General features: G+C 40.0%; 1 protein-coding gene across 1 annotated transcript in view; it reads right to left on the reverse strand.

Moving 5' to 3' along the window:
• MYRFL (myelin regulatory factor-like) overlaps nt 1-27,637 on the reverse strand; it is a 144,666-nt gene that overhangs the window by 62,699 nt on the left and 54,330 nt on the right. Inside the window, exons 5-11 of the mRNA XM_008066631.1 lie at nt 21,041-21,108; nt 20,693-20,951; nt 19,843-19,934; nt 8,752-8,902; nt 4,709-4,904; nt 2,689-2,765; nt 1,461-1,571 (exon numbers count right to left, since the gene is read on the reverse strand). Of these exons, the coding sequence (XP_008064822.1) occupies nt 1,461-1,571; nt 2,689-2,765; nt 4,709-4,904; nt 8,752-8,902; nt 19,843-19,934; nt 20,693-20,951; nt 21,041-21,108 (954 nt within the window). The remainder of the gene's footprint in view (nt 1-1,460; nt 1,572-2,688; nt 2,766-4,708; nt 4,905-8,751; nt 8,903-19,842; nt 19,935-20,692; nt 20,952-21,040; nt 21,109-27,637) is intronic.

Below are 27,637 nucleotides of genomic sequence, written 5' to 3' on the forward strand. Positions count from 1 at the left end.
CATGCGCTACCACACCCCGCTGATTTTTTGATTTATTGTAGAGGTGAGGTCTCGCTGCCTGGCGGGTCTCAAACCCGCGGGCTCAGGCAATCCACTCACCTCAACCTCCCAAAGGCGCAGGATTACAGGCTGAGCCACCAAGCCCAGCTATAAATTTTTTAAAAAGAAAAGCTTTTGCTCCAACAACTTCACTAAAGACTTCACCAAATTTCCCTGTAATATTCTATAGATTCTCTAACTCCTAGAGAAAAAAAGTTCTTGCCTCTAAAAGAAATCAATAAAAATAATAATTGTTGGCCAGGCTCAGCCTGTAATCCCAGCACTTTGGGAGGCCGAGGCAAGTGGATTGCACGAGCCCGCGGGTTTGAGACTCACCCGGGGAACTTGGCGAGACCTCATCTCTACAATAAATCAAAAATTAGCTGGACGTGGTAGTGCGTGCCTATAGTTCCAGCTACTTGGAAGGCTGAGGTGGAAGGATCGCCGGAGTCCAGCAGCTTGAGGTTGCAGTGGCCGGGAGCATGCCACTGCACTCCAGTCTGAGCAACAGAGTGAAACTCCAACTCAAAAAATAATAAGAAGAATTGTTACCATTAATATTATTAGATATTATATTGAGTACAAAATGTGTCATGTACTGGGCTAAGAAGTTAACCTACACTATTTTATTTAAATTCCCATAACAACCCTTCCAGAGTAGGATACTGTTATTGGCCCTATTTTACAGAATAGGAAAATGAGTCTCAGAGAGGTTAAGTTACATGCCCTAGGCCACCCAGCTAGTAAGCTGCCAGTATCAAATATTCAGACTCAATTCTGTCCAATTCTAAAACCCATGTTCTAAAGTCAGTGGTTTTCAAGCCTGAGCATGCTTCAGAATCACCTGGAGGGCTTGTTAAAATACACAGCACTGGGCTCCATTCCCAGAGTTCTTGATTTAGTAGGCCTTTGGTGAGGCCCAAGAACTCGCATTTCTAACAAGTGCGTCACCATCTCTACTTGCCCTGGGACCACACTTTGAGAACCACAGGTCTAATTCATGAAGACAAACTAATTTTCTTTTTTCACTCACAAAGGTTATAGCAGAGCTCCAAGACTCAGAGTGTTATCCTAAATACCAGCACACAGGTTTGAGAAATGCAGTCAACTCTCAACCCTCAAATGTTCATGAGACATGAACATGTGGTCACTCTAGACAATTATGGCGGGAGTCAAGGTAGGCAGCATTAAGGCTGGGCACGGGGGCAGGCATTGTGGGGAGTGAGCATGGGTGAAGAAAGACACCAGGGGTAGAGGAGACATGTTAATAAACTGAAAGGGTCAGCAAAGGGACAAAAGTGGCTTAGGGAGGCCCGTGTGCTGGCTGGTAGGCCCAGGAGGATGATAGGGACTTCAGGAAGACATCTCCTGGCCAGGTAAAGTACCCGGTCCCCCTGCCGTGTACACAGTGATACCAGTACCTCTGGTCAGGATTTGGTTTTCCCTTCTTTCTCATATTATTTGCTGTTGTTTCACTGAAGTGTAATCTTCCCAGTGTTACTTTGGTGACCTGGTCAGACAGTATGTCGACCCTAAAACAAACAGCAAAAATATCAAGAGAAATATAAGAACACACAGTCTTTCTTCGTATCTAACCCATGGTTAGACTCTCAAGTATACTTAGTCCCCCATTCTCTCACACTGCAGAGAATGGTTTATTCTAGCCACTGACTATTAACCAACAACCACAACATGATCAGGACTAACTGCCAGGGAATAACTCGAATGGTAAGAAATGCTCAGTCAGCAGAAGCTCATGCCGAAGTTTCTGACTCACAAGGCTCTGTGCTCCACATACATGGGTATGGGGTTTTTTAACTTCAGCAATGGGGAGAAAGACATTTCATTTGTGCCGTTGCCACTGTTGCAATAATGCTCACCTCCTAACTGAAGCAATTTCTCTAGGTGCCTTGTGAATGTCTTTGCATTTCCTTCAGGTGTTTGCCTCTCCTGGTCTCCCAGGGGGAGGCAGCTTCCTCTGAAGGAAGGCCACATACAGCCTGCCCAGGCAAGGGAGAACTGGAGGTAATAGGCAGGTTTAGTGTAGTGTTTTACTAGTGGCTTCTGCTCTGCTGTCTTTTCATCCCAAATGGGGTTGACTTGGGGTCAAACACTGAGAAGTCTCTACTGACAAGTTGGTGAAAAGGCCAATCCTATACCGAGTCATCCTACAGAGAGGAATCTAGCTTTGGCCTGCCATATTGCTCTGGATACTGCCAGTTGTTTCTGTCTTGGAACCCAGTAGGAGTAGCTTTTTAAAATGTAGCCTAAAAAAATAAATTGTAAGCACAGCATGGATCTCAGACCTTGAAAATAATTCAATCAACATCATGCTGATTTAATTGAAAAATGAAAAGTAAGATCTAGTCATCATCTATCTCAAGGAACCAAAGTTGTCAGTAAGGTTATTAGCACTGTTGCTAGTAATATTATAAAAGCAATGAAGACTTTTTAAATGGATCTTTTTATGAAGAGTTTTTGCAATGATTGTTACCAACTTTATTTTTGTTGATAAACATATGTCCATGATATTAACATAATATTACTAATTTTGATTCCACAGTGGGTTGCATTTTAAATAAGCAACATAAATTAGGTGACAGGTCTTCCCAAAACATTCACAGAGGAATTCAGAATAGAAATTCTTACTTAACAGGATTGAAAATCTTTTTGCTCCTGTCTGCTTGGGATTGTTCAATAGCAATTATTTGATTGGTAGCTTCTACCTGTAAGGGACAACAAAAAGTAAATTAATTAACTTATTTATAAAAATGTTAATTAGTAAAGAGTGCTCAAGTACTTAAAAGGTTTTCCAAAGCATCAGGCAAGGTGCTAGGCAGGAGAGTCAAGTCACTGACAAGACACATAAGACAATGGTCCCTACCTTAAAGCAGTGTGCCATTGGTGAGAAAAGAAATAAATACCTGTGAAATTGAACAGTGAGAACACAGGACAGCAGAATCTTTCAGGTAAACAGTGAATACTAGTAGACGATTGAAATATCAGAAACAAAGCATTAGGAGTAAAGATGTTCAAAGGCTATGTGCATGCATTCATTCATGTATTAATTCCCTCTGTAAGCACTTATAGAGCACCTACTATGACCAGGCACTATTCTGGACATTAGAAGTGAAAAGTGAACAAAATTAACAAAAATACCTGCTCTTGGGGAGCTTATTCTAATATGAAAAACCAATGATATACAACATAAATAAATAAAATATACGAAGTGACATTTATTCAGCATCTGCTATATACTCTTCTTATTATTCTGTAAATAGTGGCAAGGGCATGTGAGACTAACCCTGTAATATAAAGCTTGTGAGTGTTCACATTGTAACAATCTTTCTGGAAAGCAGTTGGGCAGCTATATCAAGAGTTTTAACAAAGTTTGCATCATTAATGCATAAATTCCCCTTCTGGGATTTATCCTCATGCAAAAATGGATGTACACAAATGATCACTGCAGTTTTATTGACAGCAATAAAAAAATTAAAAATGAACAAAGCTCCTAATAATAAAGGAATTACTATGATGCATCCATACAGTGAAAACCTATATCAACTTTGTAAACAATATTTGTATGGGGTCCTTAATAATATCATATGCTATTTTCATGATAGAAATTAATTTTAATATCAGGAAAAATCAGACTACTAAACAGTGGATCCCAAATATGAATGTATTTTATCTCTTCTTCATACATTTCTATTATGTTTTAGAATTTTCACAATGAATGCATATTATTTCCACAATCAGAAAAATAATGTTTTGTTGTTGTTTGTATTTTTATTGTTATTGTTTTGAGGGAGTAGTTTGTTTAAAAGCTCAGTTTGGAGCAAGAACAGTTGACGTGTGCAGCAGCCAAACCTTAGTGCCCAAATCCATCATAATAAAATATGTAGATAATGAATGCTTTTCCCCTTCAGTAACTGGATATAAGGCTATGATTTAATAAATACTTTCTGACCCTTCAGAAGTCATGCTACATGCAATCTAAACCCAGCTCTATCATTCACTATCTTGGATGAATTGTGTAACATTACTGGGCCTCAGTCTCCACTCTGTTAAACTAAATTAGTGGTGCCTTGGCTTTCTTTTAAGTCAAAGATCTCTTTGAGAATCTGGCAAAAACTATGAATCTATCCCATATGCAAATGCACCAGCATCCATAAGAATAAATTTAGTAAAAGAAGTACAAGATTTGTGTATTGAAAACCACAAAACCACATTTGAAGTAATGCTGTAACATTTTCTGAGCCCAGGCTTAAGAAATTGGTATCTTCCACTCCCTGTGTCTTGGAACACTTATTCTTAGAACCCACTCACCATGCTGTGAGGAAGCACAAGCTACCCCACAGAAAGGTACACATGAAGAAGAGCTAAGGCCTCTCAGTTAGAGCCTAATTTTGCTCCAGCTGATGAGCAGCCCAAACCTGACAGGCCTGTGAGTCAGCCATCTTGAAAATGGCCCAGTTGAGCCCTCCCAGCTATGACTCCTGAACAGAGGTAAATTGTCATAGCCATGCCCTGACCAGGTTGCAGATTCGTGACCCAAATAAAGGACTGTAATTATCTTAAGTTGTTGAATTTTGGGATAGTTTGTCATGCACCAATAGAACATTTTAATAAATATTGACAGATAAATTGAACTAAATAAAAGACATACCTTAATTCCAAAAGCTTTCAAGTAAAACATTTCTATTGGTATTAGGCCCATTTGAGTTTTAACAAATTTTGGACTTCCCCAAACTTGAATGTGGATAGTTATCTGAAAATGGTTCTTCTTTTGGCAAACAAAAGCTTCATCTGCTGGTGAAAAATTAAATCCTTTGTCTGTTACAACTCGATAACCCACATCAGGTCTATGAAAAGAGAGACCAAAAAACAGATTTTACAAATATTTTCTACACATTTGCTTTCATTAACAATATTAATTGTATAAACATTAAAAGAAAATGTACTGTGAAAAGTGCTTTTACTATATTTAATCAACTGATTTCTTAAATTTTTAATAAGGAAATGAAAATAGTATCTTAAAATGCAGCTGGCTGTCTCCTAGCTTTTTATCTTTTCAAAAGGAAGAAGTATAATTCTTGCCAAATGGAAGCATTGTTTTTCAGACTTCCCTTTGTGCTTTCTAGACTTTCAATTTGATTCCACAATACATTAGAAAGACAGGTTAGAAGCCGAAAAGTCAGCTCATTACTCACATTTGTACAATATCCTGGATAGATATTTTCTTTAAAAAACAAGTTTCTCAAAGAACTGAGTGCCACATGTTCTCACTCACAAGCGAACCTTGAAAAATTATCATAATACTATAAGAGAGGGATTGACAGTAGTGGGAAACTGCCAAGGGAGGGAGACTGGCAGTAGTGGGAAACTGCCAGGGGAAAGGGGCACACTTCATCAACAAGGCTACCTGCATAATGAACATTTGTATACCTAACGCTGAATTGTACCCCATGTCTTTAAAGTTAAAATTTTTTAAAAGTTTCTAAATTTCATCAGCAATGTCATACTCAGTACCTCAGATGAATAAATATTCATCTGAAAAAGTGGAGTCATCAGAATGACTAGAATAGCTTTGAATTCATATCGACCAGAGCCAGTCATACTACCAACTGGAAAACTGTTTTCACTAGAGTATCATCATTTCCTTTTATTCTCTCAATTTGGTAATAGCACTGAAAACCTATGATGGTGGTTACTCCTGCAGAAAGCAATGCAATGGTGGTGGGTGGTTAATCTTGTGCCTTTTTGTTTTATTGTGCTATTTTCAATAGCAGTGCTTTGTGTATGCTGGTTAAGTATCCTTAATTCAAAGATCTAAAATCTGAAAAGACTCCAAAATCCAAAACTTTTGAGCACCAACATGGTACTCAAAGGAAATGCTCATTGGAGCATTTCAGATTTCAGATTTTTGGATTACAGAAGCTCAAGTGGCAAATATAACACAAATATTCCAAAATCCAAGATCAGAAATGCTTCTGATTCCAACCATTTTAGTTAAGGAATACTCACCCTGTAATATATTTAATAAGATACTTTTAAAATGTTAATAAAAAGAAAGCATATTAAATGTGCAGCATTATCAAATACAGAGTATAAAAGTTGAAAACTTCTTTGGTGACTTTTTCTCATACATGTTGAAAATATGAAGCATGATTTTTAATTCATTGAGGTTCCTAAATGTTGGGTTTGTCTTTTTTTCTCAAGAAACCTCTTTCTCAGGACCACAGGCAGAGGAGGGCAGTACTCACTGCTCTGCCACTGCATGGACCTTTGCATCCTGAGATCTCAAGTTGGATGGTTGTCATTATAATGAACAACACAGAGTTTCTAAATTTTCTTCTAATTCCAGAAACAAGATATTGATGGGTCTCTTGGGAAAAGAGCATTGTGTTCTTTTCAAGTTAAGCACCTCCCCCAATGGATCAAGTTACTAGGTCATTGATTATCCTCAAGTAGCAATCAGTCAAAGGACCACAATTACAGTGCTGCCAGCAGCATAAAGAAAATCCACTGGACCTGATAGGAATAATTTTCTGCTTATTTTTGCCTTACATTGTAAAGTCAAAAAAAACTCTCCACAAAAAAAATGATAATTTGGCAGATGATAGATATATGAATTAGCTTGATTTAATCTTTCTACAATGTATACATATATGAAAGCATCACTTTGTACCCCATAAATATTGTCTTAGTCTGTTGTCTGTAGCTATACTAGAATACCAAAACAAAACAAAACAAAACAAAACTAAATGTCTTATAAAAACAAAAACAAAAATCCATTGAATGGAGCATTTAGTAAAGACTACATGTCTTCCATCTGGGAATTTCAAATTGACTCAGGTTTCTAGAATTAATCTGCAAATTTGAAAGGCTAGATGGCTACAGTTATATAGATTTTACTACACAGGGTAATAATAACTGTCTTGCTTGAGGGGAAAAAAAGACTTTTTTTGGTGGTGTTCCATGTTTCACTGTCAAAAACTCTGAATAAAAGAAAGTAAGGTTTCTAGTACAGACATGAGTAGTAGCCTGAAATTTAAGGATGGCTGTAAGCAGAAACTGAATCAACCAACAAGAATTATACTGCTGATGATTATGCTGAACCTTAAACACCAATCTTTGATTATATAAATCTATTCTATTTACCTAAGAATGGCAATTCTGCTTTTGATATCAGAAGTTAAGTAAAAAGTCAACTAAACTGGCTTTTTAAAAGCTCTTTGATAGCACAGGTTTGAAACATCATTCAGAAAAAAATATTTGATAAGTTTTTAATGCCTCAACTATTGCTTTGGGGTAATTTAGGGAAATAATATTTTTGCAAAAAATGTTAAACATAATTCTCTCAAAAAAAGGACATGTTTTTCTGTCTCAGTAATATAAATAGTGAAATTAGGAGCGCCTGAATTCTCATCTGGATAAATATTGCCTTCCTTTTTTGCTTAGGAAAAATGAATTGTGTATAAATGTCCTAAATAAATCTGCCTCCATACTTTTGAGTAGATACCTTTGTGCTCTCCTTTTTTTTTCTTTTAGATTATTGGAGCAGAAATAGGCTGTTTAAATAAATTTAAAATTATCTTTAAATAAAAGGAGAGATAACACTAACCTTGAAAACTTGATCAGCTTGATGCATAGAGACTGGGGAGCATTAAAGGTTTTAATTAAAACATTTTGCCTGTGTGTGAGAGTTTCGCACCTCAGTGCTCATATTTAAGATAGAACATAGAATGTTCTCCAAAAGATAACCAACTGAAGGCTCAGACTCAAAGCCAAAACCTACAGGCACTTCATTTCTTTTTCTAATTGCACAGAATAGACAAGACACAAAGTCATGACATTTCAATGATACAATTAGCAATTAGCTTCCTTTAGCCCCCTATTAAACACACCAGCTCCCAAAGTCTGCTTTACTCCCTAGATTTTGTTTTAAGGAAAACTTTTCTTCCTTCCAGTTCATCCAATATAAAAATCCTAGTGATAAGTTCTACTATATTTGAATTTGGAGAATACCAAAAAGGCTCTCAAGTTTATAGCCCAGTGAAAATTCTAGAAGACTTAAGTAGGTAAATTATATCCTGTAGAGTAAAAAGAAGGCTTGAATGATGTTTAAGAGTAATAATGCATGAGTCCACATTTATTCTTGAAACTATAATGTCATAAAAATAGGGTGAAACTTTTCTAGTTTTAGAATATTTTGTATGATTTTATTTCAGTCTCTTAATACAAAGAAGCCACCTACTATAATTGCTTCAGGGTATATTGTCAAAGAACTTGCCAATACTAATTTCCAGCACAGATGTCAGGGATGGTCACTGGCTAACAGCTTAATGTGGCCCTCAGAAAATATTCTACGGCATTATAAGTTAACTGCAGGATTCAATGTAGTTGAATTGAACAATCTCCATATTCCAGATTTTAGTTTAAACTGGGCATGTGATCCCAGAAAGATTCCTTTTTTCTTCATCACTTAGAGAGTAAATTATAATGAAATATAATTACAAGTCTGACTTTCTGGAGGCCAGAAACCCACGGTCCAACTATCTATTTGTTAGGATGTAAAACACAAAGAGGAAGGCAGACGCTTTCTTGTTGACCTTAACGTCCCAATACTTGGATTTAGCCCTGAGATTTGGCCCTGCATTTCTCCCCTCACTCTCCAGCCCACCCCAAGGTATTGCTAAGGCCACTTACAGTTTTTCGTAATGACTGTTTAGTAAGCTATGCCAAGGCACACTTCGGTACGGCTGCCACTTCAGAGCAGAAGCGCACAGGTCCACAGGCAACCCTTTCTGTCCCTCACTGTCGTGGTCCTGTACTTCATTGCTGTGACTCCCACTTGCCACTGCAAAGAAATAGTTGGGTTAGAGCCTTCCTACCAGACTGTTTTTCCCAGATTCACAGATAGCATCATGAAACTGTGAGTAGGCTGCCTGTGAGACAGAGTGACTGGGGAAGTGCCAAGCATGGGGAGGCAGGAGGTGTGCTGCTGGCCTCATGTCCTTATCTATAAAAGGAGCAGCCTGGAGCCAATAGTCTCGGAGGGGAGGTGGTGGACACTGTGTCCTCAACATCTATCTACCTTTCTCCCTGCTTAGCTTCTCACTTCCAGTCTGTACGATTCCAGTGAAGTCTACTCCAGGAGGGTAGATGAGGAAGTGTCAGGAGGGTGGGTGACCCGGCTTGGACAATCAAAGTACAGCATTAGGTACTTGCATCAATAATTGCATCAGGGGTGGACGTGTGGCCTAAACCAATCTAAGCAGAGTGGGTCTCAGCACTCCAGGGAATGTGAGTTCGAAGAAGCTCACTCTTCCATGAGGTTTGAACTTTAGAGATACACCCCCAAGAGCTGTTGACACCATTCTGGGACACAGGGGCAAAGCCCATCTAGGAATGAAGACAGTTTCACAGAAGGCAAAATTAAGAATAAAAGGCACCTAGTCCTGATGATGCAATCTGAGTTCTGAGATCCAGTCATAAACTCTTGTGTTACAGGAGCCAAGAGATTCCCTGGTTTGGTTTGGTTTTACTTTGTTGCCCAATGCAATTCGAAGTTTTTGGTTTGTTTTTGTTCATTGCAACCAATATATTCTAGTTTTTACAGGTCTTTCGTGGCACCAAGATCCTGTGGTCCAACTAGCTTTTTGAACTTAGAGAAGTTATTTATTCAGTTAGAGTCTTACTTCCCTCAATTGCAAAATAGAAATTAAAAACATGTGGCCTGCCATGTTGTAGCATTGCCCAAGCAGAGAGAATGAGGTAATAGAAGTGAATGCACTTTCAGAAGTTAAGAAAAACTAACAGAAAAGGTTTCGTTGGTGTGCAATATCAACTATATAAAATTGCCACTTTTGTATGTCAAATAACAGCAATTTCACATGTGCAGTCTACTATTTTTTGCATAATCCTTGCAAGTTGTTTGCCTTAATTTGAGCATACCTCCCAAACCATACAATCCAGCCTCAGATAATTTTTATGTAAAATGCTATTGATACATTTGCTGTTTCCTTTTTCTTCTAACTCCCCTGACATCACTCATGCCTGACACCAGGAGGGAAAGGGAAATGGTGGGCGTGCATGAGACCAGGTGCAGGCTGTCAGCAGTGACATAGAAAAGGGACATTTACTCCTAATAAATGTGTCCCTTTAGTCCACAACTTGGAAAATGCAGAAAATAGGGTCTGGGTTGTTTTTCACTCATCTAACTTTCCCTTTCTTCATATTTCCATTGACGACTTCCTAAAATAAATAATCAGAGCTGCCTCAAGTTGCTTTTGATCCCAAATGTCACACACAAGTCTTTTTCCTGGGGTATTGCTATTAAATGTCACCTAAGTGAAACATGCATTTTAAAATATTTATAAAGCACCCATTTTGGAAAGATTTCTCAAAATCCTGAAAAACCTTTTTCCAGCTAAGAACATTGGAGGTGGGTAATGCAAAGACCTCTTTGTGCCCTCACTCCTCCAAAAGCCACCTGGTCTAAAATCCTTTCCAGAAAGGGAAAAAGAAACCCTTCTTCCACCAAATTCAGAAAACCAGCGAAACGAATCCTTCTTTCTTTCCTTCCTCTCTCCTGAAGCGAAGGTTAAGAAGGGGTCAAGAGCTTGGAGTTTGGAATCAAGATAGACCTGCATCTGAATCACAACTCTACACTTAATGGCCAATCTTAGGAAAATGATCTAAACTCTTTGAACTCAGTTTCCTCTCCTGCAAAGTGGGAGTAACCCTGTGATCCCTCCCAGGGTTGTTGAAGGGGCTCAATAAGACAATGTTTACAAAGTGCATAGCACAGCGTCTGCCACGGCAAGAGTTTTAAATGGTGGTGCCTTCAGGTATTGTTAGAGACCCCGTCATTATCACTGTACTTGTTTCAGCTTATGTGACTCAGTAATTCCTAAAGAACCTTGGGAAATACCTCTGTTCTTGGCCTCCACATTAGCTCTGCCTGACATCAAATAACTAGCCCATGTACTTGACCAAAGACCAGCTAACTTGGGCCCTTTTCTACTCAAGAATGGCAGCAAGGTCAATGTGCCCAGGTCAGTATGCAGTCAAAAGACCACCCACCCCTCCAGACACTGATGGGATGTGGACAGGGGACAGGAGGCACTGTCCTCAAGGATAATGTCATTGCCTGCCCATTTCCATCATAACAGCAAGGGGATCAGAGCAGCCACTCCAACATGGGTAACATCATTGTTGCTTCCCAGGAAGATGGCTACCAGCCAGTAAAACCCCTGTGACCAGAATCTGAGATCACAGAAGTTCACATTGGAATTCCAGGCACAAGCTGAGTTTAATTCTGAGACATACTGCTATTAATACTCCTAATAACATCTACAACTCAGTGCCTTCTGCACCATAGGTGCTGTCCACTTTACATAGTATTCTACCAACTCCTTAAAGCATTTTCAAGGTAAGGATTCTTTTGTTCAATAAACTTTCTTCGTTGAAGTATACCGTACATGAAGAAGAGTCCGCAGATTATGGGTACACAATTTTATGCTTCTTTATAGTATGAATTCTGTGCAACTACCACTAGTTCAAAAAATGGGATGCTTTCAGCCCTCCAGGAGACACCCTAATGCCCCCTTCCAATAATTACTCTCTCCTGTCCAAGACTAACCACTATCCAGAAATTTAACATCATAGAGGAATTTACAGAACTGGAATCCTACGATATGATATGTATCCTTAAAGGCTGGCTTGTTTTGCCCAACATTATGATTGTGAGATTTCATCCATTTTTGTGGCAAATGTCAATCCTTTATTTATTTTCATTGCCATATTATACTCCATGGTCTGAATATACCACGATTTATTCTACTGTTGATGGTCATTTGGGATACTTTTAGTCTGTAACTACAAATAATGCTGCAATGGAGATTCTTATGCACATCTTTTAGGGGCACATGTACACATTTCTGTTAGGTATATTCCTGGGTGCAGAATCACTGTGTTATAGGATACAGTTTAGAAGATGTTGACAAACATTTCTAAAGTGGCTGTGAGGTAGGGATTCTTAATCTCATTTAGCAATTGTGGAAACTGAGGTTCAACCTGAAATAACTTGCCAAGTGTCACAGCTGTTAAGTGGAAAAGATGAGATTCAAACCTTCCTCTTCCCTTCATGCTAGACTGAAGATCTTTTGAGAAAATCAACAGAAGAGAGAAGTGTGAAGGCAGTTAATATAGTTTGGATGGTTGTTTCATCCAAATCTCATGTTGAAATGTGATCTCCAGTGCTGAAGGTGGAGCCCAGTAAGAAGTGATTGGGTCAAGTGGGCAGATTCATCATGAATGACTTGATGTTCTCACCATAATGAGTGAGTTCTCACTTTATTAATTCACACCAGAGCTGGTTGTTGAAAAGAGCCTGGTACCTAAGAATGGCCATCATTAATAAAACAAACAACAACAGATGCTGGCGAGGATGTGGAGAAAAAGGAATGCTTCTACACTGCTGGTGGAAATGCAAACTAGTGCAACCTCTTTGGAAGACAGTGTGGTGATTTCTGAAAGAACTAGAAATTGACCTTCCTTATGACCCAGCAATTCCCCTATTGGGAATATACCCGGAGGAGCTCAAATCATTCTATAAAAAAGATACCTGCACGTGTATGTTTGTTGCAGCTCTATTCACAATAGCAAAAACATGGAACCAACCATGTTGCCCATCGAAGCTAGACAGGATAAAGAAAATGTGGCACATATACACAGTGGAATATTATGCAGCCATAAAGAAGGACAGATATATGGACTTCGCAGCAACTTGGATAGATTTGGAGTCAATCATACTCAGTGATCTATCACAGAAACAAAGAACAGAGTGCTATATGCTCTCACTCATAAGTGGACTTTGAACAATTATAATACTATAAGAAAGCATTTGGCAGTAATGGGAAACTGTCAGGGGAGGTGGGTGGGATCAGCAGTTGAGGGAAACTGCTAGGGGAGGGAGGGCATACCTCATTAACAAGGGTACCTGCATAACCAATGTTTATATGCCTAACCCTGAATTGTACCCCACATATGTATAATTAAAACATAATAATAATTTTAAAAATAAAAAAATAAAAGCGCCTGGTACCTACCACTCCATCTCTTGCTTCTGCTCTCTCCATGTGACACCCCTGCTCCCTCTATTGTAAGCTTCTTAGGCTCTTACCAGAAGCCCAGAAGATGCCAGTGCCATGCAGAAACTTGAGTGAAAACAAACCTCTTTCTTTTACAGATTATGTCACCTCAGATAGTTCCCTTTTTTTTTCTTTCCAATTTTGTATATGATTTATTTATTTTTTAAATTTTAAGTTGTGGGGTATATGTCAGGATTGTGTACATAAAAGGTTTAGGTATAAGTGAGGTTTTGGGCCTCCTGTTGGATCTCACTTTGCCTGGATTAGGAGCAGTCACCCTTATTGATGTTATGTGCCCCTCTTCCCCTAGCAGTGTCCCACTAATGCCAATCCCTTTTTTGTAATATTATGATAGGTGGCTCAGGGTCCACTTATGAGTGAGAGCATGTGGCACTCAGTTCTTCGTTTCTGTGACAGATCACAGAGTGTGATAGACTACAAAGCCATCCAAGTTGCTGTAAAGTCCATAATTTTGTCCTTCTTTATGGCTGTGTAATATTTCATCATGCATATATACCACATTTTAAAAAATCCATTCCAGCTTCAGTGGGCAGCATGGTTGATTCCATGTTTTTGTTATTGTGAGTAGTGGTGTAACAAACATGCATGTGCAGGAATCTCTTTTGTAATATGATTTGAGTTCCTTTGGGTATATTCCAAGAAGGAGGATTTCTGGGTTTTTGGAAGGTCAATATCTAGTTATTTTAGAAATCATCACACTGTTTTTCCTTTTTTTATTTTAAAGTGTGGGGTACAATTCAGGGCTGGGTATATAAATGTTCATTATGCAGGTACCCTTGTTGATGAAGTGTGCCCCCCTTCCCCTGGCAGATTCCCACTACTGCCAATCCTTTTCTTATAGTATTATGATAATTGTTCAAGGTCTGCTTATGAGTGAGAAGATGTGATACTCAGTTCTTTGTCTGTGAAAAATCACTCAGTATTATAGACTCTAAGTCCATCCAAGTTGCAGTGAAGTTCGTAATTTTGTTCGTCTTTGTGGCTGCATAATATTCCATCATGTATATGTACTACGTTTTTTTAATCCAGTCCTCTTTTGATGGGCAGCACAGTTGGATTCATGTTCTTGCTACTGTGAACAATGCCACGATAACCATATGTGTGCAGGTATCTTTTTTATCGAGTGATTTGAGTTCTTTTGGGTATATTTCCAGTAGGGGGATTGCGGGACCATATGGAAGGTCGATTTTTAGATCTTTTAGGAATTGCCACACCGTCTTTCACAGAGGCTATACTAATTTACACTCCCACTAACAGTGTAGAAGTATTCCCTATCCGCCGCATCCTCTCCAGCATCTGTTGTTTTTTGAGTTATTGATGATAGTCATCCTGACTGGAGTTAGGTGGTATCTCATTGTAGTTTTAATGTGCACTTCTTTAATGACTAGTGAGGCTGAGCATTTTTTCATGTATCTGTTGGCTGCTCATGTGTCTTCTTTTGAGAACTGTCTATTCATATCTTTTGCCCACTTTGTAATGGGGCTCTTTGTTTTTTTTTCTTTTTGGCACATATTAGTTCCTTGTAGATCCTAGATGTTAGACCTTTGTCAGGCATATAGTTGGCAAATATTTTTTTCCCATTCTGTGGGCTGTCTCCCCATTCTCTTGATGGTTTCTTTTGCTTTGCAAAAGTGTTTTAGTGTGATGAGGTCCCACTTGTCTATCTTATCTCTTATGGCATGGGTACTTTGGGTTTTGATCAGGAATTCGTTGCCAGTTCCAATTTCCATAAGAATGTCTCCTGCATTTTCTAAGGTTCTTATAGTTTGAGGTATTATCTTTAGGTCTTTGATCTGTTTGGAGTTGATTTTTGTGTATGATGATAGGTAGGGGTCTTGTTTCATTCTTCTGCATGTGGTCAGTCAGTTTTTTCCAACACCATGTTCTCTTCCCTCCAGTGGTTGTTGGAAGAGGCTTTGTCAAAGATGAGTTGGTTGAGAAATTGAGGCTTTGCTTCCAGAATTTCTATTCTGTTCCATTGGTCAATATACCTGTTCCTGTACAGTACCAGGCTGTTTTGATTATTTATTATAGCCTTATAATAAAGTTTAAAGTCTGGGAGTGTGATACTTCCTGCTTTGTTTCTTTTTCTAAGGATTGTTTTGACTATTCATGGTCATTTTTGTTTCCACACAGATTTCTGTATTGCTGTTTCCAGGTCTGAGAAGAATGATGATGGTAATTTAATGGGCTTGCATTGAATTTGTAGATTGCCTTGGGTAGGATAGACATCTTAACAATGTTGATTCTTCTAATCCATCAGCATGGAATATTTTTCCATTTGTTTGTGTCTTCTTTAATTTCCTTGTGCATTATTCTGTAGTTTTTGTTGTAAAGGTCTTTCACTTCTTTGGTTAGGAAAATGCCAAGTTATTTCCTTTTTTGTGTGTGGCTATTGTGAATGGCATTATACTTTTTATTTGGTTCTCTACCTGTTTGTTGTTGGTGTATAAAAATGCAACTGTCTTTTGCACGTTGATTTTATACCCTAAGACTCTGCCAAAGTCATTTATCAGTGCAAGGAGGTTTTTAGAAGATTTCCTTGAATTTTCCAGGTCTAGGATCATATCTCCACAAAGAGGGATAGTTTAACTTCCTCTTTTCATATTTGGATGCCCCCGATATCCTTCTCTTGTCTGATTGTTTTCACTAGGACTTCCAACACTATGTTGAACAGGTGGGGTGAGTGAAAGTGGGCAGCCTTGTCTTCTTCTAGTTTTCAGGAGAAATGCTTCCAATTTAAGTCCATTTAATAATATGTTGGCTGTGGGTTTACCATAGATGGTTTTTACTATTTTAAGATATGCTCCCTCTACACCTAGGAGTCCAAGGGTTTTTATCAAGAATGGTTGCTAGATTTTGTCAAAAGCCTATTCTGTGCCTAATGATATAATATGTGGTTCTTGTTTTTACATCTGTTGATGTATTTAATTACATTTATGATCTTACAGATGTTAAACCATCCCTGCATCCCAGGGATGAAGTCTACTTGGTCATGGTGGATAATTTTTAAGATATACTGTTGGATTCGATTTTCTAGAACCTTGTTGAGGATTTTTACATCTATGTTCATCAGGGATATTGTCCTATAGTTCTCTTTCTTTGTTGGGTCTTTGCCTGGTTTGGGTATTAGTGTGATGTTAGCTTCATAAAATGATTTGGAGAGAGTTCCATCTTTCTCAATTGTCTGGAATACTCTCAGTAGAATTGGTATTAGCTCCTCCTTGTATGTTTTATAGAATTTCACTGAAAAGCTGTCTAGTCCAGCCCACCAGGGCTTTTTTTGCTTTGTAGGTAGTTTTCTTATAATGAAATCAATGTCCTTGGTTGTTATTGGTTGATTTAGGGTCTCTATTTCTTCTTGTTTCAACCTTGAGGGGTTGTGTGATGACAGAAAATCTTCCATCTCGTTTAGGTTTTCAAATCTGTTTCCATACAGGTGTGCATAGTTGTCGTTGATAATCTTGACTCAGGTATTTCTTTATAGCAATGCAAAATAGACTAATCCAGCAGCAAAGTGTCCAAGTCCAAACTTTGGGGAGAACTAATAGCTTGCATTTGAATGTCTTTCAAAGTATTTTTGTATACCTTACTTTTAAAAAATCTTGGAGATAGGCAAAGGAAAAATTATGATTCTCGCGTGATAATCAAGACTCTGAGTGTCCCCAATTCCTAGAGAGATGAGACAGGTACTTTTTCTGACTCTCTAGTGTGAATTCAGCCAGTGAACCTCCCACTGCAGGGCCCAGGCCATGACTCTGGGACTGGAAATCCCTTTCATATTTGAGGTCTAAAATATCAGGGAAGCCATGAGCCCTCTTTCACCTGGGTGCAGACCAGGTAGGGCCAGAAACCAGCTAGCAGGAGCCTACCCACAAGGAGCCTCCTCACTTAGCAAGATCTTACATCTGTCCACACCAACTCAGCAATTCTACATTTTCAGCCCTATATGTGGAGATCTAGTTGGGCATGGTGGCTCACACCTGTAATTCTAGCACGTTGGGAAGCTGAAGCAGGAGGACCTTTGAGGTCAGGGATTCAAGACCAGCCTGGACAACAAAACAAGACCCCATCTCTACAAAAAAATTTTAAAAATTAGCCAGACATGGTGGTATCCCACCTATAGTCCCAGGTACTTGAGAGGCAGGAGGATTGCTTGGACCCAGGAGTTTGAGGTTGCTATGTTTACACCACTGCACCCCAGCCTGGGCAACAAAGTGAGACCCCCTGTGGGAGAAGAAAAAAATGGAGCGCTTAGAACCCTTGACCAAATGATACTACTTGGGAGAAGGTCACCAGGAAAGCTTTATTGACTGATTTAGAATATCTCCTCCAATCAAAACTTGGCAGGTCTATTCCTGCCTATGCGACTCCTTCCTCTGCCAATGTGTTGTTTCCCCAGGACTTCTGTAAAAACCCTTGGTCTCTGCAGCATCAATAGGAGTTAGCCACTAGAACTCTTTTGTTAAAAATATGAACAGTAATGAAAATATGACATTTGGATCAACTAAATCTTTGTTTTTTTGTCTGCTGGTTTTCTTTTCTTTTCTGGCCCTGGGAACCTGTTTATTTTCATGCTGGAATTGTTATCTGGAATCAATTATCTTTAGTCAGCCTTTCAGTGACCTGTGAGTAGGACTTAAGGGAAATAGGACTTCCATTCTGTTGGAATATTTCAGTTACTCTTGACGGTGAAAAATCAATGCCCTCTCTGGGATAGGCAGCAGAGAACCATCACAGGATGGAGGTGAACTCTGGAATGACCAAGACCATTTGAGCAATGATCTGACTTGATGAGGAAACCCATGGAAAGCTTAAATGACTTGCCCTGTATCCCTTAGCCAACTGGCACATCTGCAGGAGAATGACCAGATGGTTCCCTCATCTGGCTAGGAATTTACTCAGCCTTTTACATTTAGGGATCATAAAGAAGCTTCAGGATAGATGCAGAGATCCCTGAAGACATGGGATAATCTCGTGTAGGAAGGTGGGTGGAGAGCGTTATCCACAAAGGGGGCTCTAATTAGCATTTTGAGTTTTTAGGATTGAAACAGGAAAAGTCAAGCAACTACTGGCCATGTGGATCCTTGAGAAAAGAAAGGAAGCAGAGGTTTGGCTGACACAAGGGCTGGATGCCCAGGGCGATGCTGATACAGTACTCCCAGGAGACGGTGACAGGTGGGAGGTGGCTGAGAGGGTGAAGCCATCATTCAGGAAGGACCCCCCACAGCCCATGCTGGAGCTGAAGGCAGGTGTCCTTTGAAGGAGCCACTCTCCCCATAGAGCTTTTAAAAGACGAAGGCAGCAACCCCAGCTGGGAAGACTACATTTTTTCCCACACTCAGGCACACACATCTCCTCAGAGCAGTGTAAACCTCCAGCGTTTGGGGACACGCATGGGAAGAGAAGCCCAATGGAGGAAAGCTTGGACTTCTTGCCAAGCTGACACCTGGGGATAGAAGAGATGGGATCCAGTATCCTGGATTTGGGGCACTGTTCACACTACCCACATTTGAGTATTGACAGTGGCCAATAGAACCGGCTTGGAGTATTAGCCTTTCTCCCAGTAAGTGCCATAACATCTACTCTGAACATTCTGAAGTTCAAGTCTTCAGACTTCAAAACACTACTTTGTTTGAAACTTGATCCAGACTGTAAGCTCAAAACATGACAAGTCACACATTCGTTATATAAGAAAAAACTGGGTATGCTGACCACTTGGGCATTTGATGATTCTGATTAAAGTTTTCTGGAATGATTTTCAAATTTCAAAGACCCACTGGGAACTTGCCAATTTGAAGTGAGTGTGGGGAAAGCTCAGCTTTCTGCCTTCCTACACCACTGGAGAAACTTTCTAAGGCACCCCACTTCTCAGAGTGACCTCCACGAACCAGCAGTGTGTCACCGTCACCTGGGAGTTTGTTAGAAATTCAGATCTTGGGTTGCCTGTGGTGATTCATGCCTGTAATCCTAGCACTTTGCAAAACAGAGGCAGGAGGTTCACTTGAACCTGGGAGTTTGAGACTAGCCTAGGCAATACAGCAAGACCTCGTCTCTACACAAATTCTAAAAATTAGCTGGGCATGGAGGCACATGCCTTTAGGTCCAGCTACTCAGGAGGCTGAGGAGGGAGGGTCACCTGAGCCCAGCAGGAGGTTTTGGTGAGCTGTGATCACACCACTGCACTCTAGCCTTAGCAACAGAGTAAGACTTCAACTCAAAAAAAAAAAATGCAGATCTTGGACCCCAGAGATTGTATCAGAATGTGCATTTCACCAAGACCCTCATGTGATTCTGTGCACATTCAAGTTGAGAAGGATTGCAACGGACACACCAGCAGGTTTTTGAAGATACTGCCACACTGCACAACCTCCACAGGCCTGGAGACTAGGTCCTCTGACATATACATTGTTCTAAAACCAGAGGGCACAGCACTTCTTTCTGGAAAAACCTGTGCATTGAATCTATGTCAAGAGGGGAGAAACAAGTCTTGAACCTATCATTGTCCTTCTATGAGAGAGAACATTGTGTAGGGCTGCTCAAAGAACACTATGTAGGGTTGCTTGATGTTATAGCCAAGGCTTTGATGGCGTTGACTTTATCACTGCCCAGGTTTGCTCACTTGGTCTGGAGTGGTGGGCCCACACTCGGCAGTTCCCTGAGTCCTCCAGTGCCTCTGTGTGCTTTCTCTTCTTGGTTGGAGGCAATGAAGCTCTGAAATCAAGACACCAAAAGGAAGGTTAGAATTCTTCTTTGCTCTTCATGTTACATTAAATCAGATTTAATTTCCCATATCTCTGCTCTCAGTTTTCCCAAGTCAAATTTCAATTATTAAGGTGCCTTGAGCCCTACTGCTCTGAAACTTGATTTTCCTTAACCCAATTAGTCTGAGATTCACCTACCTGAAGAAAATAAACTGATAACATCTACAAAGGTAGAGGACTCTTGAGGTAGAGGAGATACAGACTTAATAGTCTGTATTCCACAGACATTAAATGTACAGAGGCAAACATTTTACACCTGAATTTCTTTCACATGGAATTTGACCACAACTTTGATGGCCTATACTCTTCTTGCTACCCTTTAGCTCAGAAAGGGAAAGGAAGGAAAAGAAGAAGGAAGCTAGAAGAAAAGAATATTAGTTGATGCTCCAGATATTTTTCTGAGAGCTCATTCTCAATTCCCTTGCATGGTCTAGCTGAGACCGCAGAAGCAAACAGTGCTTTCCCTATCACCCAGAATCTCCCTATGTGTTTCTGACATTTTAGCTTTTCATTGAAAGAAGACCTTGGGTTCAGTGAATTTTTAATTAAAAGAGCCTCTGGAAAAAAAAAAAAAAAAGGAGCCTCTGTCCTATGTGTATCTCAACACTGCCATCTCCTGGCCAGGACTCCTCAGTTCATCCTCTCTATGTCCCCGCGCTCTGAGACTTTCTGCCGAGGTCTTTCATGACTAAGTATCTTTCTCTTTACCCTGGGTTGTGGCACATAGGTTGCTGATGATAAGAACAACTTATGCCCGGACGGGCGGACACAGATTGGTCCAGAGGGGTAGCGGGATGACTGGTGTTTGGGTAGCAGTTATGAAATCCGCCGTGGGTTTGGCCAGAGTCGCCCATTCCAGAGAAGGTCTGTGGCAGGTGTGCAGGTGGCATCCCAGGGGTGGTGGCAGAGGGGAGTAAAGTAGCTGGAGTCCTCCCAACTGTAGGCCTGAGTGTCCAGTGGCATGCACCTGGGGGAGACACAAGCAAGAAGTGCCTCTTTCTCACCACACAGAGTCCAGGAGGAAGGGCAACAGTTCTGAAGTCGGGTGGCACTCACCTTTGACCTGTGGAGGCGAGCATGGGTCTGAAGCAGAATAGGGTGGGGTATCTGGGAGTCGGCGTTGCCTGAGGATTAGAGACATGCATTGCTTTTTTGTTTCACTCTATTCCACTATATTTTTGTCACAAGTGGGAGGCAGCCCTCAGTGTACAGCCCTCACAGTGATGACTCCAGGTGCTGGGCTGGGGGAATAGGTGTCCCAGGGTTATGTCATGGTTGAGCGAATGGGCTTTGAGTCCCAGCCTGTCCACTGCCTAGCTGTGTATTCCTACAAAACAGGAATAATTGTCATACCTACCTCACAGCACTGTTGTGAGAATTAACTGAGATATTATGTGTAAAGCCCATAACACAATGCCCTAAACATCGTGAGTACCCAATAAAGTTTAATTAATATTCTTGCTTCTTATAAAGAAAAGACAAATATTTAAAGTGATGAATATCCTAATTACACTGATTTGATCTTTACAAATTATACGAATGTATTGAATTATCATATGTACCCCCAAAATATGTACATCTATTGTATATCAATAAACATTTTTAAAAATTATTGCTTCTTAATATTCTCAATGCACTTATACCAGAGAGATGGTGATACATACTGTTGGGCTAAGACAATGTAGATTACTGTTGCTAAAGCAGTTTGAAAAAAAAAATCTGTGCTTTGGGGGATCTCAAAGCTCTTAAGAGGCACTCAGAGGGTTTACAAAAGAATATGTTTAAATGGCCAGAGAGAAAATAACTTTTTTCTGTTTTAAATGTTGAAGTAAAAGTCCATTTTTATTTTTTTTTAATGAGAACTACCACTTTAAAAAGTGTGAAAACCTCTGTTCCATAGGCCTACAAGTTCCTTATAGCTCAGAATCTCTATGATTCTAGATCATACATAAGCACCAGCACCCACCACTCAATTATCTTGCTTAAAGCGTAAACTATCTTGTTTTTCTTAGTTGAGCAAAATTCCAACATTGGCTAGGCATAGTGGCTCATGCTTATAATCCCAGCACTTTGGGAGGCTGAGGTGGGAGGATTGTTTCAGCCCAGGAGTTCGAGACCAACCTAGACAACATAGTGAGACCTCATCCTTATGCAAATTCAAAAAGTGAACCAGGCATGGTGGTACACACCTGTAACCCCAGCCACTCAGGAGGCCGAGGTGGAAGGATCGCCTGAGCCCAAGAAATCAAGGCTGTGGTGAGCCATAATTATGCCACTGCACTCCAGCCTGGGTGACAGAGTGAGACTTTGATTTTTTTAAAAAACCAACAAAATACAATGAACACTTATTAACCTTTATTAGAAAAGTTGTGTCTTCTCCTCAAATTGGTTCTTTATAATTTATTCACTTCCTATTAATAACGGAGGAAAAAATACACACCCACCTTCCTCCAAAAACCCCACCCAAGTGAGGCATAAACACAACAAAGCAAGACTGCCTAGAGAGAGTGGAGGGGGCCCAGGGAGCCAAGAAGAGGTTTTCCAATCAAAAAAAATTCCGAAAAAAATTCCAAAAAGTAGTCTGAGTCATCGGAGTCATCATGAGCAGGGGTAAGTGTGAGGCTGAAAATAAAAGACTAAAGATTTGAGTAAGACACAATTGGCCCCTGAGACAGCTTCCCCACCCTATAAGGCCATCTTCATCATTGAACAGAAGTTGGAAAGATTTACTCTCTGAAGACATGGACCCAAGGATACCGGGGTGCAGGGTTACAGGCACAGTTAAAGCTGTGGGCAAGCTGCTGGACTGAAAATGCAAGGGTTCCTTAGAAATCTAAACACAGGACTGTGAAAGCCTTCCTCACCTCTGCTTTCATGCCTCCAAATTGATTTCCCACAAATAAGAAACTGGAATAATGTTCCCAAGAAAAATTGAATGTAGTGGGGGGGGGGGTGTTTTGAAATGACCAAGGAAATAGCCAATCCCTGCCTGATCATTCTAGCATGAAATTCATCCTTTGAGAATAATGGCTCGCACAGAGAACTTCTTAAACAGGAACTAACAATGAAGGAGCAGACATTTTCAGAAAGCCTTTAACATTAAAGACAGAGCAAACAACCAGATAAATACAGAATGCCAAAGAATCACACAGAGCACTTTTGCTGCTGATGTGACTGGGAAACCCCTACCAGATCTGATTCTCCTACAGTAAACACTCTAAACTCTGGAGGAACACACACACACACACACACACACACAACCCAACAACACTAGAAAGTGACCCAAAGCAGAAGATTCTGGAGGGGCACTGAAATCTGAAGAAAGTAATTGCATACAGTGAGTTACTCTTTTAAGAGCATTTAGCCTGAGGGTTGCTTGAGGTCAGACTCATAGAGCCCCTCAGACTCTAGTAGAGATTCACATTCTTTCTGCTCTGAATAACCAGAAAACAGAATTTAGAGCAGACACAACTACTGAAAAGTGAAGGAGGAATCTTGGAAAAGAGACACAGAGGGGGAAACCCCAGATTCTGTGTACAATGCTGCCCAAGGCTCTTGTTGACCTCTTGAGCCATCACTGTATGGAGCTGACTGCACACAGCCTAACCAAAGAAAGAAGGAATGAACTGCAGTATGAGCTACTTCCAGAGAGAGAGTTTACAGTTGAAGTCCAAGCAAAGTGATTGTCTGCTAAAACAAAAGTACATACACACCTCACAAGAATATGAAAGAGGCCAGGCATGATGGCTCAAGTCTGTAATCCCAGCACTTTGGGAGGCCGAGGCAAAAGGATTGCCTGAGCTCAGGGGTTTGAGATCTGCCTGGGTAACTTGATGAGATCTCATCTCTAAGTATATAAAAAAAAAATTAGCTATCGTGGTAGCTTGTGCCTATAGTTACAGCTACTTGAAAGACGGAGGTAAGGTGGAAGGATCACCCGAACCCAGAGGGTCAATGCTGGGTTGGCCATGAGTGTACCACTGCACTCCAGCCTGAGCAAGAGTGAGATTTCTGACTCAAAAAAAAAAAAAAGAATATGAAAGAACCCAGACCTTTGCAATGTCCAGGTACAACTAAGGATTACTCAACAAAGAACCAAGAAAATGTGGCCTAACCTGGAGGGAAAGAACATCCAATGAACACCAACCCAAAAATGATCCAGATACTAGATTGGCAGACAAGGATCTTAAAGCAGCTATTATAACTAAGCTTAACAGAGTAGAAGAGCATGTGTTTATTATAATGAGAAAAAAACTCAGCAAAGAAAACTATTTTTTTTAAAAAGCAACAAACTAGAAATTCTAGAATTGGAAAAATTCCAGAAATAAAAGTTAAAAATTACTAGACAGATGAAATATTACTCAGCCATAAAAATGAAAGCAATCATATCCTTTGCAGCAATGTGGATGGAGCTGGAGAACAGCATCCTCAGTGAACTAACTCAGAAACAGAAAACCAAACACTGCATGTTTTCATTTATATGTGGGAACTAAATGGCCAAAAAAGAAAAAAAAAGAAAAGAAATAATAAGCACTGGGAACGCCAATAAAGGGAGAGGTAGGGAGGAGGGTTAAGGTCCAGAATTCTCGATTGAGTACAATGCTCACTATCTGGGGAACTGGCCACCTGAGACCCAGTCTCCACCACTACACAATATGCTACATGACAAGCATGCACTTGTATCTGAATCGAAAATAAAAATGAAATTTTTAAAAAGATAGAAAAAAATTATTGGGTGTGAACAGCAGAACTTGAAGATAGTTCAATTGACATCGTCCAATCTAAAAAACAGAAAGGAACAAAATGAAATTATAAGAAGAAAAAATTATGTATGAACCTGTGGAGAGAATGAAATAGAAAAAATATATGCATAACAGCAAAAAACTTCCCAAAGCAATGTGTAGGTTTAAGAAACTCAGCAAGAAAAAGACAGAAAAATCACATCTAGTTCATCAGAGCCAAGTCACCGTGAACCAAAAATAAGGAGAAACTTGAAGTAGCTGAAAACAACACATTCTGTGTAGAGTAATAGTGATTAAATGATTACTAACTTCCCGTCAGAAACTCCAGAGGTCAGAAGACAATGCAAAAAACATCTTCAAAGTGCTAGAGAAAAACAAAACTGACAAGTCAGAACGTGATAACGAATGACAATATTCTTCATGAATGAAAACAAAATAAAGACATTTTGAGATAAAAGAAAATTAAGTGAATTTATGGATAGACACACACAGTAAGAAATGTTAGACAGTCATTCAGGCTAAAGGGAATGATACCAGAAAACTTGAAACCGTAGCAAGGAATGAAGAGAATCAAAAATATGTGAATACAAATTATTTTTTCTCTTAATTTCCTTAAAATACATATGACTGTTTAAAGCAAAAATTAAGACATTTTGTGGATTTTACAACAAATGGAGGTGTGATACTTAATGCCAACTATAGCATAGAGGATGAAAGTGGGGGATCGTGGAACTACATAGTTGAAGGTTCCTACATTCTATATAAAGCAGTGCAATATTAATTCATTGACCCTAAGTACAGTAAGTCCCCTACATACAAACCTTCAAGTTGCAAACTTTCTTTTTTATTTATTTATTTATTTATTTATTTTTCCTCTTTTAATTTTTATTTTAAAATTGTGGGGTGCAATTTGGGGTTAGGTATACAAATATTCATTGTGCAGGTACCCTTATTGATGAGGTGTGGCTCCCCTTCCCCAGGCAGATAGCATACGCATGTCCACCAAGTTAGTTCACATGTCAGGCATACATTGTCACGTGTGTGCATCCTCTACAAGTGGTTGTGTTTTTGTGTATTTTACTGTACAGGACTGTATAAAGTACAGTAGTACAGCATCTTTATTTCAAACTCAGGATATCCAGAAGCAAGAGTAAAACAGTGGTGATGTAGCTGGTATTGTATAGTTAACTGTGTTAGTTGGGTACCTAGGCTAACTTTGTAGGACTTATGAACAAATTGGACTTACGAACATGCTCTCAGAATGGAACTCGTTTGTATATAGGGGACTTACTGTAAACTGTAAAATGCTAAATAGTGCATGGTCTTCATGTGATATCCAGGTGGGACTACTCAATTCAACAGTCCAGCTCCCATCTTCCTTACTGACTGCCTTTTTGTCTAAAGCTCTTCTGCACCTTACAGTGAGCTCAGCTCAGCACAGCTCAAGTTGCTCAGATTGGTGCTTGAAAAACATGAAAGACTGTTTTAAACTACATATGGTCATGAATATGCTGTATATAAAAATTCATATATCTGGTCAGTTGCAGTGACTCACACCTATAATCTCAACACTGAGATTGGGAGACTGAGGCAGGAGGATCACTTGATTCCAGGAGTTCAAGACCAGCTGGGCCACATAGAAAGACCCTGTCTCAAATTTTTAAGATCAAATATTTTAAAAATTCATATATCCCACAATAGAATATTATGCAGCCGTAAAGAAGAACAAAATCAGCCGGGCTCGGTGGCTCAGCCTGTAGTCCCGCGCCTTAGGAGACTGAGGTGTGTGAAATGCCTGAGCCCGTGGGTTCGAGACCCACCTGGGCAACTTGGAAAGATCTCATCTCTACAATAAATCAAAAATTAACTGGGTGTGGTAGTGCGCGCCTGTAGTTCCAGCTACTTGGAAGCCTGAGGCGGAATGATCGCCAGAGCCCAGCAGGTCGAGGCTGTGGTGACTGGGAGCAGCCACTGCACTCCAGTCTGGGCGACAGAGTGAGACTCCAACTCAAAAAAAAAAAAAAAAAAGAAAAAGAACAAAGTCATGGCCTTCACGGCAATTTGGATGTAGCAGAGAACATCATACTAAGTGAACTATCACAGAAGAAATTGAATGCTGCAAGTTCTTATTCACAAGCAGTCCCTGATCATTGGTCACATGAGCACAAGGGTGGGATCAACAGACATGGGACACTGCTAGGGTATGGAGGAGTGTAGAAGGGAGGGGGCACCTGGCAACACTGAGTCCCTGGTCCACCATCAGGGAGAGAGACGACCAGTCAGAAGCCCAAACTTTACCTGCATGCAGCCTGCATGCAAACTACCTAAAAGTAATCCTCACTTGGACCCCACAACTCTAAAATTAAAAACATTTTAAAAATTCATATATCAAAAGAGAGTTTTCCTAGCCACCCAATCTGAAATGATAGCTTCTCCCTCCTTGCTTTACTCTTATTTTCTTTGACTACTGAATGACTGTAGACTACTTGCCACTGTCTTTCTCTTCCTACCAGGGTGACATGGCAGCAATGAAGAGCCAAGGTAAGCAAATGGGAGCAGCCCACCCCAGGAGCAGGCCAGATAGAAATGTATTATCTGCAAAGACATTAAAAATAATAAGAGTCTGCTGAGTGTGGTGGCTCACGTCCATAATTCCAGCACTTTGGGAGGCCAAGGTGAGAGGTTTGCCTGAGCTGATGGGTTTGAGACCAGCCTGGGCAACTTGGTGAGACCTCATCTCTACAATAAAAATTTAAAAATAAGCCAGGTATGGTAGTGCGCACCTGTAGTTCCTACTTGGACAGCTGAGGAGGAAGGATCACCTGTGCCTAGCAGGTCTAGGCTGTGGTGGCCATGAGTGTGCCACTGCACTTAGCCTTGGCGACAGAGTAAGACTCCAACTCAAAAAAAA

Source organism: Carlito syrichta, unplaced genomic scaffold (genome assembly GCF_000164805.1).
Source record: "Carlito syrichta isolate Samal-C Ts95f unplaced genomic scaffold, Tarsius_syrichta-2.0.1 Scaffold309041, whole genome shotgun sequence".
NCBI classification, from domain to species: domain Eukaryota; kingdom Metazoa; phylum Chordata; class Mammalia; order Primates; family Tarsiidae; genus Carlito; species Carlito syrichta.